At 41.0% G+C, this 17,349-nt stretch overlaps 3 protein-coding genes and 1 long non-coding RNA gene across 6 annotated transcripts; 1 reads left to right on the top strand and 3 right to left on the bottom strand.

The window, feature by feature from the left end:
- Positions 1-667: 667 nt before the first annotated feature.
- On the bottom strand, positions 668-4,954 carry LOC137611013 (jun dimerization protein 2-like). Of its 2 annotated transcripts, none has more exons than XM_068338961.1 (4): positions 4,784-4,954; positions 2,859-3,076; positions 2,153-2,257; positions 668-2,032 (listed from the first exon to the last, which is right to left on the bottom strand). In XM_068338961.1, exons 1-4 carry the CDS (start codon positions 4,869-4,871, stop codon positions 1,847-1,849), a joined length of 597 nt encoding a protein of 198 aa, XP_068195062.1. In that variant the 5' UTR covers positions 4,872-4,954; the 3' UTR covers positions 668-1,846. The 2 variants fall into 2 exon arrangements, with proteins under 2 accessions (XP_068195062.1, XP_068195063.1); XM_068338962.1 differs by lacking the exon at positions 4,784-4,954 and adding an exon at positions 4,215-4,773.
- A 286-nt stretch (positions 4,955-5,240) lies between these two features.
- Positions 5,241-8,160, bottom strand: fosaa (v-fos FBJ murine osteosarcoma viral oncogene homolog Aa). Its single transcript, XM_068339111.1, has 4 exons — positions 7,932-8,160; positions 7,038-7,265; positions 6,606-6,713; positions 5,241-6,500 (listed from the first exon to the last, which is right to left on the bottom strand). The coding sequence occupies exons 1-4, from the start codon at positions 8,067-8,069 to the stop codon at positions 5,832-5,834; spliced, it is 1,143 nt and encodes a 380-aa protein (XP_068195212.1). The 5' UTR covers positions 8,070-8,160; the 3' UTR covers positions 5,241-5,831.
- Positions 8,161-8,956: 796 nt separating this feature from the next.
- On the top strand, positions 8,957-11,470 carry LOC137611401 (uncharacterized). Its single transcript, XR_011038620.1, has 3 exons — positions 8,957-9,243; positions 10,307-10,433; positions 11,332-11,470. It is a non-coding gene; the product is annotated as an uncharacterized lncRNA (long non-coding RNA).
- Positions 10,444-16,433, bottom strand: mlh3 (mutL homolog 3 (E. coli)). 2 transcript variants are annotated; one of them, XM_068339576.1, is made up of 12 exons: positions 13,645-16,433; positions 13,434-13,535; positions 13,249-13,328; positions 13,052-13,156; positions 12,857-12,941; positions 12,716-12,784; positions 12,520-12,628; positions 11,848-12,007; positions 11,746-11,769; positions 11,549-11,627; positions 11,308-11,459; positions 10,444-11,214 (listed from the first exon to the last, which is right to left on the bottom strand). In XM_068339576.1, exons 1-12 carry the CDS (start codon positions 16,178-16,180, stop codon positions 11,143-11,145), a joined length of 3,573 nt encoding a protein of 1,190 aa, XP_068195677.1. In that variant the 5' UTR covers positions 16,181-16,433; the 3' UTR covers positions 10,444-11,142. The 2 variants fall into 2 exon arrangements, with proteins under 2 accessions (XP_068195677.1, XP_068195676.1); XM_068339575.1 differs by having other exon boundaries at positions 11,746-12,007.
- Positions 16,434-17,349: the final 916 nt, after the last annotated feature.

Here is a 17,349-nt window from a genome sequence, read left to right on the forward strand (position 1 = left end):
TACAAAGGAGCCATGTTTTTTGAGAATAGATACCTTATCAGGGTCAGAGGTCAGAGAGCTAATTTATGAGCTCAGCAACTGATTTTATGATGATCTCATTAATTTTCTTAAGACCATTTAGGTCAAATAAATACTAAAAGATTGTGGCTAATTTACTTTTTTTTATTTGGGAGAAGTCCTGTGGACTCATTCAAGATGGAGGTTCTCCTGCATGAACAGTGGTTCCCAGAATAAAGATGAGGTTTGATTTATATTTCTTTTCCTGTTTTTGTTTCTCAGACTGTACTAGGAAATATTTTGAAACTGTGTAGAACCAAGCCCGAGCACAGTTTCTGTTGATGCCAAATTTCAAAATGCCGTTAAAAAAAAGGGAAGCAAAAGCAAAAAGCCATGTTTGGATATGCGCTGAGTGTATTTATATCTTATTTCATGATAGATTTTGAACGTGTCAAATTTTAAGTCAACAAAAAATGATTCCAATAGGTTACAATACTAATATGTAGAGGGAAACTAGATAAACGGTGTCAGTACGTTTTACTGTAATGGCTGTAGTACCACTACTAGCTACTAGATGGCGATGTTTACCTTACACTATCGTGGAGACCACGGTACAACTACTGTATATAACACTTCGAAAGTTTCATGGGACTCAAGAAATTAGAGGGGAAAAAAAACTAAAAATTTATTTCTTTGGAAATACAAAATGAGATTTTTGTAATAGCTTATAAGTATATATAACATCATATACAAAATTATAAAAGCATAATTGGTTGTAACAATATTGAAACAGAAATAAGTACAACGTAAACATTTTACATATACATATACAAATATATGCATATATATGTATATGTGCATATGTGACGCCTGCGCCAATACATATATATGAAGAAAAGTAATCAATCATTCTGCCACCAAAAGTTTGAAAGGACAAAAATGACCAGAAAAATCAAGGTTATTGTAAGGTAAAATGACTCCAGACGGTCTGTGGGTGTAAGTGCTTCATAGGACCACAAAACATCATTCGAGTGCAATAATTCATGCACTCCTGCAGAGGTTTTTTATACTACAGTATACCAAACAGATCACATTGCTCCCAACTACCCTCTTCTCACTGTAGTTTGGTTATGATCCCCAATTCCTACAATTCATCCAAAGCAAAACAATCCAAGCAATTTTCAGCATGTAAGGTTAGGGTTAGTAATAATTTTGAACATGTTTTGCAACCCCTCATTAAAATGTCTTGCAGCCTAGCAACTAGATAACTACATGTAACACTTCTCAAATGGAAATCGCCCAATTCAAATGCTTCTGAAAGGACAGTTATGAACGGCAGTAACATACAGATATGTCTGTTTTACCAAATGTGACCTAGTTTTACATCAGAGCTAAAAACTCATTTGTAAATCACCAAGCTGAAATCACTGAAATGACTGAGACCTGTACATCTGATGAGAAAAAGTTTTTTTTCCTGAAGACAAACTTAATTGCAGCAGCTGAAAACACGCTAGATGCTATGTTGGCTAATGGATAAAGATATGTAAGAACAAGGATAGTTCTAATCCATCCACAATGTGTGGAGTGTGAACCGAATGTCAGCTCTACTAGTAGCACAGTCTAACTTTGCACTGATATTTGCTTGAATTCTGATGACCCAGATGGTGACTGAATGGTAAAACAAGAGAGAAACAAAAAAATTGAACTGCCAAAAAAAGAGTGCAATCTTAATGGACCAACATTTGGTCTCTTCAGATAAGAGAACTTGGTGGCTGGTTCTCCACCATGACTGAGGCACGAAGCAAAGTGCTGAGAGTTGGCTGGTTTGTCTCTGCTGTAAACTCCAGATTCACTTGGCCTCCAACTGCTGCAGCAGAGGGTTTGTCTCGCTCTCGGGGGTTTTGACACTGTCCGTCCTGACAATACAGGTGGGGCGATGGCGGTTAAGCATGAGGATCAGCTGCTGTCGTTCAAGCTTCAGCTCCTCAATCTGGGCTTTAAGGTCAGAGTTTAACATCTCCAGCCTCTCAGATTCCTGTGAGACAAAGATGGGGAAAAAGAAAAAATGAAGCAGGGGAAAAAAATTTGAAATGTTATTTTAGATCAGATGGATATGCGAGTTAGAAAGACTCAAAATCAGCAAAGTATGTCTCACTTTTTGTAGATAATCTGTCCTCTCTTTCTTTTTGTTTCGACATCGAGCTGCAGCCACTTTGTTTTTCTCACGCCTTCGTTTCCTCCTCTCTTCTTCTTCATCCCTCTAAACACACATGCAGGTAAAAAAAAAAAAGTGTGAGGCTCAAGAGAATCATCTTGATCTTATTGTTTTGATGCTGATAAAAATGAATGTTGAAGAAATTAAAGATTTTTTAACTTTACAATGTGTTTTTTTTCTTCACAATTTGAACAATTAAAACATACTGTATTAACTGAAACGCTGAAAATTAAAGTTGGGAATGTGTTCATGGACTAAAATGAGACAATGAATGATAAATCAATAGCACTGTGATCAATAAACATCAAACTTAAACCATGGCGAAACTTCCACACTCCCCACACTCCAAAACTGTGTTTTGAACAGTAACATGTCTTGATTTATTCACTAGGTGTACCTGCTGATTAAGTTCAAGCAAAACTCTACCTTAGATTCAAATTAAAGTGAAATCCATGTGACACATTTTTATTTCTGTCTTTGCATTGTTTTATCCGTGTTTAAATGTGGCTTAAATAATATTAAATAAAGAATAAACAAAATGTTCAAGTATAGCAAAAAGAATGGAAAAGGAGTCAAAACTGAACTGGTACTCTTTACATTTACATAATCTAATTGTTGGTTATTCATAAGGCAGTATTTCCAGCACCTCTGTTTTGATGACGAGGGGCCTCTTGCCCAGACTGTCCAGGAAGTGCAGCGGTGACAGCATTGTACTGAACTCTTGGAAGTCACCGTATTTGAGCTTGTCAGTTAGCGTTGTGGCTGATATCCCAGCCAGTGGGCCCAGGCTGGGCAAGGAGCCGGCTGTCACAGGGGGCTCTGGGATTTGTCCTGGCATCGTGTCAGACTTGGTCGTGACCACAGCTAGACGGCAGAGGGACAAAATCAGATGCGAACTCAGACATTAACCAAAACCAAGTAAATGAAAAGCACATAGAACTCCATTTGTCCTGCTTGGTATAGAACATATGGGGAAATACTTTATGGATTGAAGGTGCAAAACAATTATTTCAAGATGACAAAAAAAAAGATGCAAATGGATATGAAGATGCTTTCTTTGTTCTGCAGTGTGTAACAGAGAACCAGTACGACATTCGTCTCAGGCGTTCACGTCAAACAGTCAGTGTGTTGTTTTCTGTTTTGTTTTTTTCTGTTAATATGAAGCACATTGACCACAAAATTGTTTCAAAACATGAAAGTTTGTGCTGGTTCTATTTTTTTCAGTGTTTTTTACTAACACCAACAGTTCATTTATTACATCTGCATCCCCTCAATTCGTGGTAACAGGGATGAAAATGCTGAGTATGAACATTTAAATATATCTAAGGAAATTGAGGTGTGTGCATGTGTGTGTGTGTGTGTGTGTGTGTGCGTGCGTGCGTGTGTGTGTGTGTGTGTGTGTGCAACGTCAGGAAAGACACAGGAAATTACAACAGCAACCAAAAAAGTATCTGAGGTCAACCTTACAGAAACCTGTAGAACACATGACATGAGTCGTTAGGATATAGGGTCCATAAATATGAATAAAAAAATTAACCACAGGATTTACTTCAAAGGTCCGAGCTATGAGGATTTTAAAGTGAAAGTTTATAAATTATGCACCCACTAAATAGCTATCAAGAAACACGATTTTTAAAAAAACCTTTCAATTATTACACTTCCTTAAAACACAGGTCAAAAAGACAAAGCGGAACTCTGGTGACACTGCTTTTGTCATGGGATGCTCCTAAGTACAATTATCATTAAAGATAGGGCAGGACAATGCATGGAGACAAATATCGGAGTTAATGAAATGTATTTGTCGCATTAGGAATAAAGTTTGAAGTAAAAAAAGAAAGAAACACCTATTTTAACACCGAGGTTGTTTAATATAAATTAATTTCAATCAGAAGTAATGATTACCGGATGAATATGTTCTGTTCCACAGAGATTAAAATCACTTTAAAAACAAAAAGAAAAAAAAAACTTCAGTATGCCCCTGAATGTTCAACAAGTCAATTACCTTCTAATTCTCTCTGGTCATAATGTGTTGGAGTGTGCGCACCTCGGGGTGACAGCGTCCCGGGCTGGGCTGTGAATGACGAGGATCAGTCGGCCACATTGCTGCAGCATGAACACTGAGGCCATTGGTCAACTTGAAAGCGGAAGTTTTTCTTCAGTGCGCCTTTTATCTTACGTAATTTTGTCTTCCCAGCAGAGCTCCACTGATAAATGTTCGAACAGTTCTTGCGCTAAACGGGCACAACTTTAGATTCCCCGCGTCAAGGGTCAACGCACGACACCGCAGTGAAACACAACAGTGATGAAGAACATTATGTTCTGAATTCAGCATGCCGTGCCTCCATGCAAACAAAAGAAAACCATCTCTGTGCAGCGGGTTCATGAGATGACGGGTTCACTTTTAACGTCAACAAAGAAACAAAAGAAAAGTCTTTCTAAAGTCACCGGAACTCCGAATCCGATATCCACGGAGGTGACGACCGATGCGCGACGCGCCGATCCCCCTTTTTTTACGCGTAAAAAAAACAAAAAACGATCCAGTGCTCTATTCCAGAAGTTTTCTATACCGACCTGACTTCGATCCCAGGTGCAACAAATGTCCTTTCTTCTGGTCAGCCGAGGGTCGAGAGTAGATTTTAAAGAGTGGAAATCGTTGCATCAGCCCGACTTTAAACGTGATCCCAATCTGGGAGGATTTGGGAATGCGGAACTTCGGCAATGCCAGCCAAACGTAAGCAGGGATGTAAAAAAGTACATAGTGGGGGCAGAAGTGGGGAAGTCACACCGCTCCTCCCATCAAGAAACACTGAGGCTGCACAAGGCAACGACAGAATGGAGCTGAGACAGAGGCCTGGGCCGACAGGCGACCCATTCATCTCAACCACTGATGGAAAAAGAAAGGCTTTGGCTTCAGAGTTAAAAATAAATTATATATATATATATATATATATATATATATAAACTGAGAAAGACGCCAACACTAAAGACTACTCTGAATGTAGATTTATTGTAATTATTCAGCAGCTTCAGCAATCAATGCCCATTTCACTCGTTTTCAAATTTCACAAATAAGTCAAAATCTGAAAGGTAAAAAAATAAATCATAAGTTACATCTTGATAAGATATATATATAGTACATTGCACTGGATGTTTTCATGGAAAACTTTCAATGAAGTGAAAACCACAGTTGATGACACAGAGGTATGCAGTTACTTAATGTGTCGGGAAATGCAAATACCACATTTACAGCGATAAATACACTATCAACAGCAAAACACAAAACCTTACTGCAACATTAAAATCCACATTACATCTTGGATCTAGTAACAGATCAGATATATATAAGCTTTGAAAGTTGTTTGGAGTGTCTCAGCATGCGTCTTAAGCTAAAAACTTTACATCGGCCCCTCTTGTGACAGTAAAAGCCATGCTTTTACATCACTCTGTCGGCTATGTGTCAGGAGAAAGTTTATAGGTTTGCTTAGTCACACAAGACATTTTTTAATGTACTTCTTGAAGTGTTACAGCATACTGTGACATATGTTGTTATTGTTTCGGAGTTAGGAACCTGCAAGACTTAAACCCCAGAGAGATCAGACAGCTCCCACCCCTCTGTGCATTATAAGGCGAGAAGAGTCGGGGAGTTGAGGATATCAACCGACTCGGCTTTGCCCCCTCCGCCTTTGTGGTCATCTAGGTCTTCTGTCAGAGAGTCCAGCTCAGGACACGCAAATGTGAACACGGACAGATAGCTGCTGCAGGTGGGGGTGGAGGTCACCACAGGAGTGCTGAGAGGCTCCAGGTCGCTGGAAACGGACTTGTACAAGGTTTCCCAGTCTGAGACCCCGAGAGAGCTGCTCAGATCGATGTCTGGCACGGATCGAGCTGTCTCCATCGGGGTTTTGCCCTCTAAACTGGGAAATATATTATCCATTAGCCCATCTTTAATGTCCAGAGACGGCTCAAGATCACAGATGTTGATTTCAGCGCTGGCGCACAACAAGATATTGGAATTCCCAGAGATGGCTGTGGACGGATCATTGGGTATGTCCATGTCCTGGATTGATGGAGGTTCCTGGGCGCAGTCCTCTGGAAGTCTGTCCTCGTCTGGACTGGGCGGTACCTCTGGGGACCCTGTGGGCTCCTGGAAAATAGACTCCAGCTCGTCTGACATCTGGCACACTGGTTTGTGTGTCGCAAGGATACATTCAAGCCGTTCTTTCTCTTTGAGGAGGTTGGCTATTTCCGTCTCCAGAGTTGCTTTTTCCTCTTCCAGCTTGTCTGTCTCCTTCAGATCGGATCAACATCCAAAATAATCCACAAGGAAAACACACAGTAGGTGAAAACAGTGGGCACAAATGACAGATGTGTAAATGCATCACTGTTTACTTACAGCTTGCAGTGTGTCTGTGAGTTCCCTCCGTCTGTTGCGACACTTTGCTGCGGCCATTTTATTCCTCTCCCTCCTTATCCTCTTTTTCTCTTCCTCCTCTGGAGACAGCTGGGATGTGAAAGAAATAATTCAGTTATTGACTGGAAGAATCCAGCCATTTCATCCTCTACACCCCTAAATCCATTGCCAGTTCCCCCTTTGAAGAATGGGAATAGCATGTTTCGCTGCAATGCGTCTAAAAATAGACCATTATTGCAGACTTGCTGTGACCTGAATATAAATTGCCTATGGAAGGCACACAGCCAGCATACAGCACTAGAGGAGTGTGCACAATGGCACTGTTGCACACAAAGAATTCAGACTGACATATGCAAATGTGCATTATTGACTATTCTGGCCAATAGCAGGTAGACATCATCTGAGAAAACCTACCTGCTCTGGTTTGCCCTTTCTGACAGCATTTTTCCCCTTATTCCCGCCCTCTTTGGGTGTTGCCTGGTGAGAGCTTTGTTGTTCATTGGCTTGCTTGCTACCCAGAGAAGGGGAGACAGATGTAATAACTGTAGGCTGGACCATCCACTGGAAATCTGGGGTAGAGGAAATTGCAGTGACTGTGGGAACAAATGGAGTGTCTTGAACACTTGTGTCTTGGGAGAGCTCCTGAAAATGGAAATAATGAATAGAGATTTGAAAAAATGAAAAGAACAAAAAAATAATATTGCCAGACTATTAATGATTCCAAGTCATTGTGAAAGCAATCGTCAATGACCAGGTTAAATCATATCCGTATATAACCTGCAACAGAGGCTGGTCTCTGTGTGTTTTTCTTGAAATATAGCCTAGCCAACCAGAAATAGCCTCCTCCGGATCAATATTTGACTTTATCATTGTTTCTGACGTCAGCACTGACGCAGGGATGCTGTGGAGTCTCCTGAATGGATTTATTTTTCTCAATGAACCGCTGCATCGACACCCTCGCATTTGGTCCCAGGACATTGGAATCACAACAAACCGAGCAACGTTGTTGCTTTTTTTTTTGTGTGTGTCTATTTTTTTCATCAAAATCCCAGCTGCATGATTCTCTGCTCCAATTACAGATCACCTTTATCAAAAAAGGCGTTGAAGAATTTAGCGGGCGCAGATAATTAAAATCTTATCAATCAGTTCCACCTCCCCCTTCCCCCGTCAGGGAAATAATATTAAAAAAATAAATAAAAAAAGCATTAAAAGACACTCGGACTGTGGTTCGTACAGGAAAAAAAGGGGGTGATTAATCTGTCCCGGGGTGTGTTCTGGCGAACCCATGATGATCAAAACCATTCATACCTTTGCATTGCTCTCTGAAGGGGAAGACGTGGAGCTCTCCTCCTCTGGCGTCTTTTGACTGAGTGTCCCGACAGGAGACTCTGTCCGGTAGGTGGGAGACACTGAGTCCATGTCAGGCATCAGGTTGTTCTGATACATCAACAGCGAAAATAAAAAAATAAAAAAAAGCCACGCAAGTCCTGACTATCCCAAAATATGACTTTGGCCTTCCACTGGGCAGAGCGGCTTGGATCTTTTCTCCAGGTATATACCTGATCACTGGACGACTAGAATGCAAGCCCCTCCTTTTATGCACTGCTACAATTTTATGAATGAACCAAGACTGTACCATCCACCGAGGGGAAGGGGGACAGACTCACAGCCACAAGCCTCCACATTTCGGGTTAAAAGGGCATTATTATTGCATTCTTTCTGCTGTGTACTTATTTCATCAACACCATATTCTGCTAATATTTTTCCTACATTTGTTCACAATTAAGATGACATTAGCGCACGATGGCCAGAGAGCAGTTTTGACTTCCGATCACAAAAAATAAATTTAAAAAAATCATCTTTCTAGAAATGCAATGTGGACTGTGAAACGTGAGTCTATTTATAAGCAGACTTATCCTTGTCTGAATGTAACCCTTTAATTAATGTTGTGGCTCATTAATCAACCGTAAAACATATTAAAGAGATTATTAGTGAGGAACATAAAGAAATTGAATCATCATTATCATGCGTTTTCATAATTTGAAAGCTCCTTTATTGAAAACGTTTGCAATCAACGCTACTTCATGTCGATGTGTGGTCGACTACATCCGACATGTTTTGTTCTGCTCGTCCTGCAGATGAGGACAAAATAAAAATACTTCCGTCTCCACGGTCACGTGTCCGTCCGACCTCCTGGTGCGTTCATGCACCGGGAACCGGGAACGGACTCCTGCAAAGATAAGAAAAGACATAATAATGAATTATGCCGAATTGTTTACTTGGGCTTGGGTTGGGGGGGGGGGGGGTAAAGCCGCACATGTGGGGGAGGAGAAGTCACGTGACGCGACGCGGCGCTGGCTGGAAGAAGACGAAGGGGGCGGGGCTTAGCTAGACAATGAGCGGCATCATCCTGCATCACAGCGACTGACCGATAGCGCGTTGGGATTCTGTTGGTTGCTGATGGTTCAGGTCCCGGTCGAACAGCCGGATGGGCTTCAGCTCAACCTGCCGGTGAACTCTGAAATGTATCCACGAAGAGATCAAGAGAAACGTGCTGGTCACGGGAGAGAACCACATCAGCCAACAAGAAGAAAATGAAGAAAATACAAATGACCTGAAGGTACGTGAACGCCTCGCTATACTAACGCGGCAAACTCTTTGACCTATTGGTCTTTGAATGATAAATACTTCTTGATGTTTTTGGTTCAATATTATACATATCAGGTTATTCTAAAAAAAAAAAGTCTGTAATTTAATTTATAGTTAAGCAGGAAGCAAATACTCAACGCTTTTGATTGTTTAAGGTTTTTGTGTTTTTGCTTTTTTTCAAGCAGCACAAAGTAGTAAATAAAATAGCATCTTTATCATGATCATTAATTTAAGGATTTGCGATTTAACTGTTGAAGCAATACAATAAAAGTACTTTTATGTATATAATCATTTATGAACAGTCCATTCTGACAGACAATACAAATATTAAGAACATTGATCATTGTTGTTTTACAACCTACAAAACAACAGGGTTTACCCGTCACATCTCCCAGTAAGACATTGATTAAATATTGGATTACCATTCAGCTTCACTCCAATGGATCCACTAAGTCAGTGACACACTGCTTTGTTAACTCTCTCCTTATATCATTGATTCTTTAGGGGTTTGTGTTGTTCACCAAGGAGAATGCTACAAAAGGGAAATTTTCATTCACAATTGAAAATCTTGATGAGTTTTGCATTTGTTTCTACAGCAGATGTCCAATGGATCAGTGAAGTTTTGCAAAGAAAAGTCAAAGTGACATGAAGGAGATGTAATATTTTCTCAACAAGCTGTTGAATTAAGACAAACCAAATGAAAAAAATCTTCACATAAGGTATCGGTGGCAAACCCAGAGGTCAAATATGGATGACGGGGTGACCCAAGTGATGCATTAATTGATATTATTTTCTGTGAAACAATTTAATAAGCTATCAGTGTGTGTCATTTGGCAGTGGGGAGGTCGGGGTGGGGGTGGGGGTTTAGACCTACTGGTCACACTGAATATGAAGCATGGTGTTGAAGCATATAAACTACCAAGAGGTGAACGAGCCGACTGTAAGTGCATCAAAGATCACTATTGTCACTATAACGATGACGATATTACAGCTAGTGAACACGTCTGCTAAACATTCCTCTTGCAATCTGTCAGATTGAAGAAGCCGAGTAGCTGACCCCACTTCAAGCGGAACTGAAGCACATTGAACGCCTCTAGCAGTTCACCACAGAAGGCTTTGACCACATGAAACGACGAGATATGGAGCTGTAATGCGTGAACGGTAAATTATTACAGCAATCTGTTTACTGCCTGTTCATAAGCACTGTTTTGTTTGTATTTTCTTTATTGGCTACGTTCATATTGCATATGTGATGTGTTTATCATTTAATGAATGACAACCACCTGGGATGTGAGATGCGACCATATGAACAAGATAACGGTTAAAATTCAACAATCTTCCTCTTTCCTTTCCTTTGTGTGATTCATTAATTCCTGTGTCCTGATGTTAAAGTTGCTCAATTTCTGACACTGTCATTTCATATTTAACAGCTTCAACCAACACACTTTTGCTGCTCAACAGCATTATCTCCATCATTTGTCTGAGTGCACTGGCACATGGCAGGTTTTCTATTTGAGACGGTTTGTCAGGTCGAGGAAACTAATTGAGTGAACAGGTTCTTCTGGCATAACCTGAGTGACACAGCTTGATCATCAAGTGGACTACACGTTTATTAAAACATGTACGAGGTCACTACAATGTGCCTTATATTATTGTCCTGATGATCCGCTGTATTTCTTTCATGTTCTTTCTTCTTACAAATCACACGTCTTCCTTTGAATTTACAAAGGTTTTATTATAAAGACATTTTTATCCACAGGGCTTTCAGTTATTTGATGATTTCATTCATTTATTAAGATTTGTCTGAATTACTTTAATTAATGTGTAAAGGAAGTAATGAAATATGCATGCAAATGAAATACACACCCACTTATCTATTTTTATACAGTTCTGACATTTCATACATCCTTCTCAGCTTTTCGAGGTCAGGTTTCTGTAATTCCTGCGAGGACAAGAAGGCACAGACTACTTTGTTATGACATTTTTTGAATACTATGTTTAATAGGAAGTAAAGAGCATTGGTACAGTCTGATACCTTCTGGTCTTTGTCCAAGTGAAGGATGTCTACCAGGGGAGCTATGGATGGACGGCCATGGGCACACTGGAACGGAAGCTGGCAAGAAGACAAAGACGCCACCAGGCTGCAGCATTCATCTCTAGTCAGACTGTCGTTGAATTTGATGGCACCTGTTTTATACGTGTGAAATGCATTGAATCACTATTACAAAATAAATAAACAAACAAAATGAAAGGTGGAGAAAACGGATTGTTCTTACCGTGGCATGCTAGGGAGGCTAAAATCTTCAGAACAGTGAGAGGCAGCATTCCTTTAACTCTCCCAGCTGAGCGAAGCAACTGAGACAAAGAATTTAAAAAATGCAGGTTATCCATCAACCAGCACCAAGGTATTTCATTCACACATAGATCTTTAGATAAAACACCTCCAATAGGAACTTTAGGTAAAACACCATACCTCAATCTGCTCTTGAAGATACTCCTGTGATTGTAAAGAAAAAGCAAAACAGTTATCATGAGGGGAATAGCGCTGTAAACATAAACACAATTGATAACTGACCTCAACAACAGACTTGATGACAGACGGTCTCCCCCTCTTAAGTTCATTACTTTCCTTTTCCAAAAAACACACTGGTACCTTCCCAACTGAAACCTGAGGCTGTGCTGTCTGTGAGAATTTCAGTTCCAGCCCCAAACTTTGTAAATGTGGCTGACAAGACCTGCAAGAGGGTTGAGTTTGAAATACGACGATGATGATGATGATGTTCATGGTATGAAAATACAGGTTTGAAACAAAAACAGTATCAACTTTGTCAGCTGTCAGTGTTCAGTACAAGAATCAAAGGATCTAACAGTGCTAAAAATAAATGCACTGCAGAGCTACACACAGACATACAAACACACTCACACACAGACTCAATTCCTATGGTCAATTTGGGACTGGCCAATTAACCTGAAGCACATGTTTTTGGAGGTGGGAGGAAGCCGGAGAACCCGGAGGGAACCTACGCAGACACAGGGAGAACATGCAAACTCTGCATGGAGTGGGACTCCAACCCGGAACTGCCATGCTGTGCAGCGACAGCGCTACCCACTGCGCCACCATGTCGTCCTCTTCATTAACATCCTTCACCCAATTTCCAAAAAGCTATATGTTGTTGTTTCTGTAGAGATCACTACGGCAAGTCTGTTTTTCTCACATGCCAAATAGGAGCCAAATAGGAGTTCCCACCTCAGTAGCCTCAGTTCTTCTTCTGTCACACTGATATGAAGAGGTGGCGTAATAACTGATGAACACAGACGTCTCTCCCCCGGTGCATCCGGGTCCTTCTCAAAAGAATCTATGACCGAACACACAGTGAACACCAGACCAGATCAGGATCATTTCATCCTCATTACTGTTGCATTGTACTGTTCTCTTTTTTTACCTGCAACTAGATTTTCAAGTCGAACTCTTTCATGGGCAGCATGCTGATCAACCAGCACCAGAAGGTTTCCTGGGATTTCAACGTAAAATAAATGTGATTTTGAAAAGAGAACAACTGACTAAAAGATATTCCTGTCTTTACCTTCAGCTTCAGTGGCTGCTGCAGGCTCCTCGTGTCTCATATTGATAAGACATGCAAGAAACTTCTTATCTACTTGATGTATGACCTGCAAGTTGAGTAACAATTACTTCATGACATCAATGAAGGGAAATGGGATGAAGAATTATAGAGAACATTCTGACTGAACATTCAGTGGAAAGCAAATGAGAACTCTACTTTCATCGAGTGAATCATGGCCTTGGAAAAACGGTATGGAAACAGGACGTTGTGGATCTTGACAGTCAGTCCGTCAGCTTGCCCGCCTGATATGTCCAGACCAACCTGTCAGCACAGAATACTAAAACAATTTAAAACATTAAAAACTAAACCCAAGAACCGATGATGCACGTAGCAAGCACAAACATGATGCTTACAGTAGGAGGATGGACAAACACTGGGTTTTTCCATTTTGAGTACAATGATGTAAGTGAATTGGAGCTCTCACAGTTGTCATCTGTAAACAGGACAGACTGCATTAATTTAACCAGGTCAGTATTATAACATATACTGTACATACATATATGTCATATAAGGTACTCTGTAGTCTGAACTGAGGTACCTCTGTCATCAAGCCCTACACTAGTCACTCTTTCTTTTGTGGACCTGGGCAGAAAGGGTAATACTAGATCACCCTGAAAAGGGTAACATCTGTAGTCCAGCCCTGAAGCACAGGAACAACAAGGTAGTCTTGGTTAATTCCGAATTTTAATGTACAGTCACCATCATGTGATTCTAACCTGCTGACAAGCACAGAAAAAGTCCCAACTCACCTGTTTCAGAGACGACGCTAACGGCCATATTGGTCACATCAGAAGTGCAGGGCGTGTCTTCAGCAGCCAGGTCCTCGTACCTGCTGAGCCCTGTCACTTTGTTAATATAAACTGTCTTTCCTACAGATGCATCGTAGTGATGAAGCCAGTCACTTGACCCTGTGTGCTCCTCCTGCAGTGGCTTAGGAGTCGGTGCAGGATCACACAGACTCGTGTTGTCATTGCCGTCCTTGGAGTTATTATTCATTCTGCTGAGAAACAGGTTCTGCTGTGAGCTCGTCCCGGACAGATGTGGGGACACTTTTGAATTGTCTGTCGTGCGTTTATTCAATGTAGAGAGTTTAGCTGCCAATGATTTTAGGCCTCGATTCTGAGCTGATACAGAATTTATGCTAGTGAACCTTGAGCTTTGAAGACTGCCCTGCGGTGTTTCCTTTTCTGTAACATCACATCTTTGCTGGTCGTTCCGAGAAATTAAAAAGTTATGGCCATTAAAAACTGACCCATCTGCTTGAAGTCTAGTCTTACACATTTTGTGAAGCTTTTGGGTGTGTATTTTCACTTCATCAGATTTACCATACATTCTTCTAAACTTCTCAAGAGATCCAAACTCCTTACAAAGGGACAACTTTGGACCAGTTGGAATTCTGGTAATCTCAGAAGGGACGACAGGAGCTAAGTCTTTGTATATTTTCTGAAAAGGTATGTCATGGCTTCCATCTAGTGAGATTTTCCGTTTTGATGAGAAGTGTCTCTCTTTAGATTTCTGTTCAAGAATTTGCTGTGTCGCTACTGACTTGTTGATTTGGACCGGGTCTGGAATCTGCAGACATTCGTGAATGAATGGATCAGAGATACTGATCTTTCTGTGTCTTGCCGTAGCCTCCTGTTGTCCTTTAGCATGGTTGTTTGAAAATATATGTTCCATACAGTTTAAACCAGGATGAATTTGTTGAGTGATGTTGTCTGGTGAAGTCAGATTACTGACTGAAGCAGTGATTTTAAATATCTCCCTTTCTTTAGAACATCCAAGATTTTCATTTTCTAGTTCCCTGGCTAAACTTAAAGTGCATGAGCCTTCCTCAGTGTCACTGAAAGCTGCCCCCTCTTCTTCACAAGAATCAGATGTAGGTTCAGGTCTAGCTGGATCACACAAAGGCTCATCTCTACATTCACTTCTACTTTCTTCACTTATTTTCTGTATCATTTCGTCTACAGTTATCTGATTCTGGTCAGTGTCTTCTTTGGATTCCGTGGGATCAGACTCCTGGTAAACACTGTCCTCATTTTCAAGGCTGCTTTTGCGCTTCCGATAAACAGAATCAGATGCCAGTTTCATTCCTATACTACAATCTACCACAGAAATATTTCTTATTCCTTGTACACAGCTGCCTCTGTTGTGTCCTTCTTCATCACTGTGAATGTCAAATGATTTAGGAGATTCGGAGTCCAAGTCATCTTGAGAAACTAACACCTCAAAGTTTTCCCTTTTCGAGAAAGCTTTCACTGCTTCTTCAATACAGAGCAAAATGCCATCCCAGTCTTTGAACTCTATTAAGGTTTTGGCTGGCTCAAGACAAATGTCGTACTCAGAGTAAAGACATTTGACATTTATGATGTATACACCATTCAGCTCCTGGTTTCGTTTTTGCTTTGGGCTCCTGGTGGTTGAATGCAAATCTGGACTGACAGTTTTAGGATTTAAACTACTCAGCCTGCGCAGGAGGAAGTTCAGAAGCTTGTGTATCTGTGTTTTCAGGAGCAGTCTTTTATTTACATAAAGGAATTGCAAGCTATTGTTGTAGTGACCTTCCCTGCCAATATGTCCAATCACTTCAAACTGTTTGTGGGTGTAGTTGATTTCTCCAAGTTTCTGTGCACGGCCAAGACCGTGAATTTGGACAAACCTGTGGTAAGTGTTTCGAGCTTTGGGGAGCTGCACCATCATGGCTCCTGTGCAGTCATTCTTCAGGGTGAAAGACACAGAGGGATGCATCAGAGAAATGGCCTCCACTCTGTGCCTGATCCTCTCACCCTCCAGGACAGCATCCATCCGTTTCCTCCGGACAGGCATGTTGTGGAAGAAGTTGCAAACGGTAACAGTCGTCCCTGCAGAAGGTCTCACCATTTCTGCTTCAAATACATCCATGCTCTTGCTATCCTTGAAGATTTTGTTGTGCGTTTTCACAGATGACCTGGTCCGGGATGAAATTTCAACAAGCGTGGCCAGAGACACGATACTAGCCAGGGCTTCTCCTCTGAAACCATTCCACCTGAGATCATCCAGATCTTCAACAGAACCGCATTTGCTGGTATAGTACCTGCTCCCTACGGATCCCATGTCCTCGGCGCTCATCCCAACACCGTTGTCAATCACTTGGACCTTGAACGCCTCCATGTCCATCCTGACTCCCACGCAGGTCGCCTCAGCATCGATGCTGTTCAGGATCAGTTCCTCAACACACTGCTGAAGTGACGGCACGGCGAACCCGGAGCGAAGCTTCGCCTGAACCTCTTTAGGCAAACACTTGATCATGATGTTCACTAAAGTGTTTCTGCATGTCCAGCTGACGGCTAACACGAAAGAGTTACTTCGTCTTACATTCAGCTGTTGGGAGCTAACGTCGTTAGCGTTTTCATGACACGAACTGAAACGGAAACCAGTTCCGGTGGACACATGTTAATAAAGTCCACCAAGTCCCTTAGAGAAAATATAAAATAAAGGATAAAAATATCAAATAAAACCAGTGAAAGCAGGTCAGAAACACTAGCTCCACGTCCCGACTCAAATCAATACTAATCTGTTTACAGTCAACGAGAACACCAAGCCTGAACCTCAGCAGGCATGGAAGCACTTACAAACCCACAGCGCCCCCTCCTGGTCAGAAGGACCGACGGCTTCTACTGCGTGTGTCGCCATGTCGTCTTGCTCGTGAATATTTCCTACATGGTGATGAGTCATGTTATTGAATATAGTTACACACATCTGAATGAACACACTTTATGACAGTAAACGACTGACACAAGAGTAGACTGGAGCCCAAGGCTGGTTTAATCTCACACCATTTAAATAACAATAAATACCAGTAACACCCTATAGATGATACTCCAAGCGCATTTATCGCTTCAATTTTTTTTTCTAATCCATAATTATTATACATTCTAAACTTGTTGGAAACTTCACAAAGCTACTCAATTTGAGCTCTGTAATGTATACCAGTTTTTTTTAGTACAGTAATGTTTCTGGAATAATTTAAACTTTCTAAGTGCTAACAAATCCATGAAATCACTGAAATAGTAAATAAACTCTCATACTGCAGATGAATAGACTACTTCTTTGACATGTCGAAGCAACGTGCAAAACTCAGTCCTTGCCAGAGGAAGTCATGATTTCTTTGTCATTCACTGAGGGTGCCTCAGACTCCTGCAGCCAGTCTTGGTGGAGGTCAAACCATCACCTACTTGCTAAGTGGGATGTTTACTGTGCTTAGGTTTGTTAGAAATGTCAACTTCAAAGAAATCTGATACCACAGTACATTCGGTTCACAATTCTGTGAAAACATGAGTCGATCATCTTCCTTAGATAAGTCTTCTAGTCATAGCTCTGAGACTGAGATTCTTAGGAGCAGGAATAGGATATACTTTAATGATCTCCGTAGGGAAATTGTTAGCACACTCTAGATCACACTGTTAGTTTAATTGCAT

Source organism: Antennarius striatus, chromosome 17 (assembly GCF_040054535.1).
Source record: "Antennarius striatus isolate MH-2024 chromosome 17, ASM4005453v1, whole genome shotgun sequence".
In the NCBI taxonomy this organism is placed as follows: domain Eukaryota; kingdom Metazoa; phylum Chordata; class Actinopteri; order Lophiiformes; family Antennariidae; genus Antennarius; species Antennarius striatus.

What these genes read in the sequence shown, in the direction of transcription:
- fosaa (XM_068339111.1), bottom strand. Translation starts at nt 8,069, where the DNA reads ATGTATCAGAACAACCTGATGCCTGACATGGACTCAGTGTCTCCCACC. An exon ending in CTTCAGAGAGCAATGCAAAG is followed by an intron (nt 7,266 to 7,931) that starts GTATGAATGGTT and finishes TTCCATTTTCAG; the next exon opens with GAGCTCTCCCAAGACACAAG. An exon ending in GAAAGGGCAAACCAGAGCAG is followed by an intron (nt 6,714 to 7,037) that starts GTAGGTTTTCTC and finishes TTCACATCCCAG; the next exon opens with CTGTCTCCAGAGGAGGAAGA.
- mlh3 (XM_068339575.1), bottom strand. Translation starts at nt 16,180, where the DNA reads ATGATCAAGTGTTTGCCTAAAGAGGTTCAGGCGAAGCTTCGCTCCGGG. An exon ending in CCATGATTCACTCGATGAAA is followed by an intron (nt 12,942 to 13,051) that starts GTAGAGTTCTCA and finishes CTCAACTTGCAG; the next exon opens with GTCATACATCAAGTAGATAA. An exon ending in ATCTTCAAGAGCAGATTGAG is followed by an intron (nt 11,628 to 11,745) that starts GTATGGTGTTTT and finishes TCTTTGTCTCAG; the next exon opens with TTGCTTCGCTCAGCTGGGAG.
- LOC137611013 (XM_068338961.1), bottom strand. Translation starts at nt 4,871, where the DNA reads ATGCAACGATTTCCACTCTTTAAAATCTACTCTCGACCCTCGGCTGAC. An exon ending in GCACCTGGGATCGAAGTCAG is followed by an intron (nt 3,077 to 4,783) that starts GTCGGTATAGAA and finishes TCTGCCGTCTAG; the next exon opens with CTGTGGTCACGACCAAGTCT. An exon ending in GGACAGATTATCTACAAAAA is followed by an intron (nt 2,033 to 2,152) that starts GTGAGACATACT and finishes TTTGTCTCACAG; the next exon opens with GAATCTGAGAGGCTGGAGAT.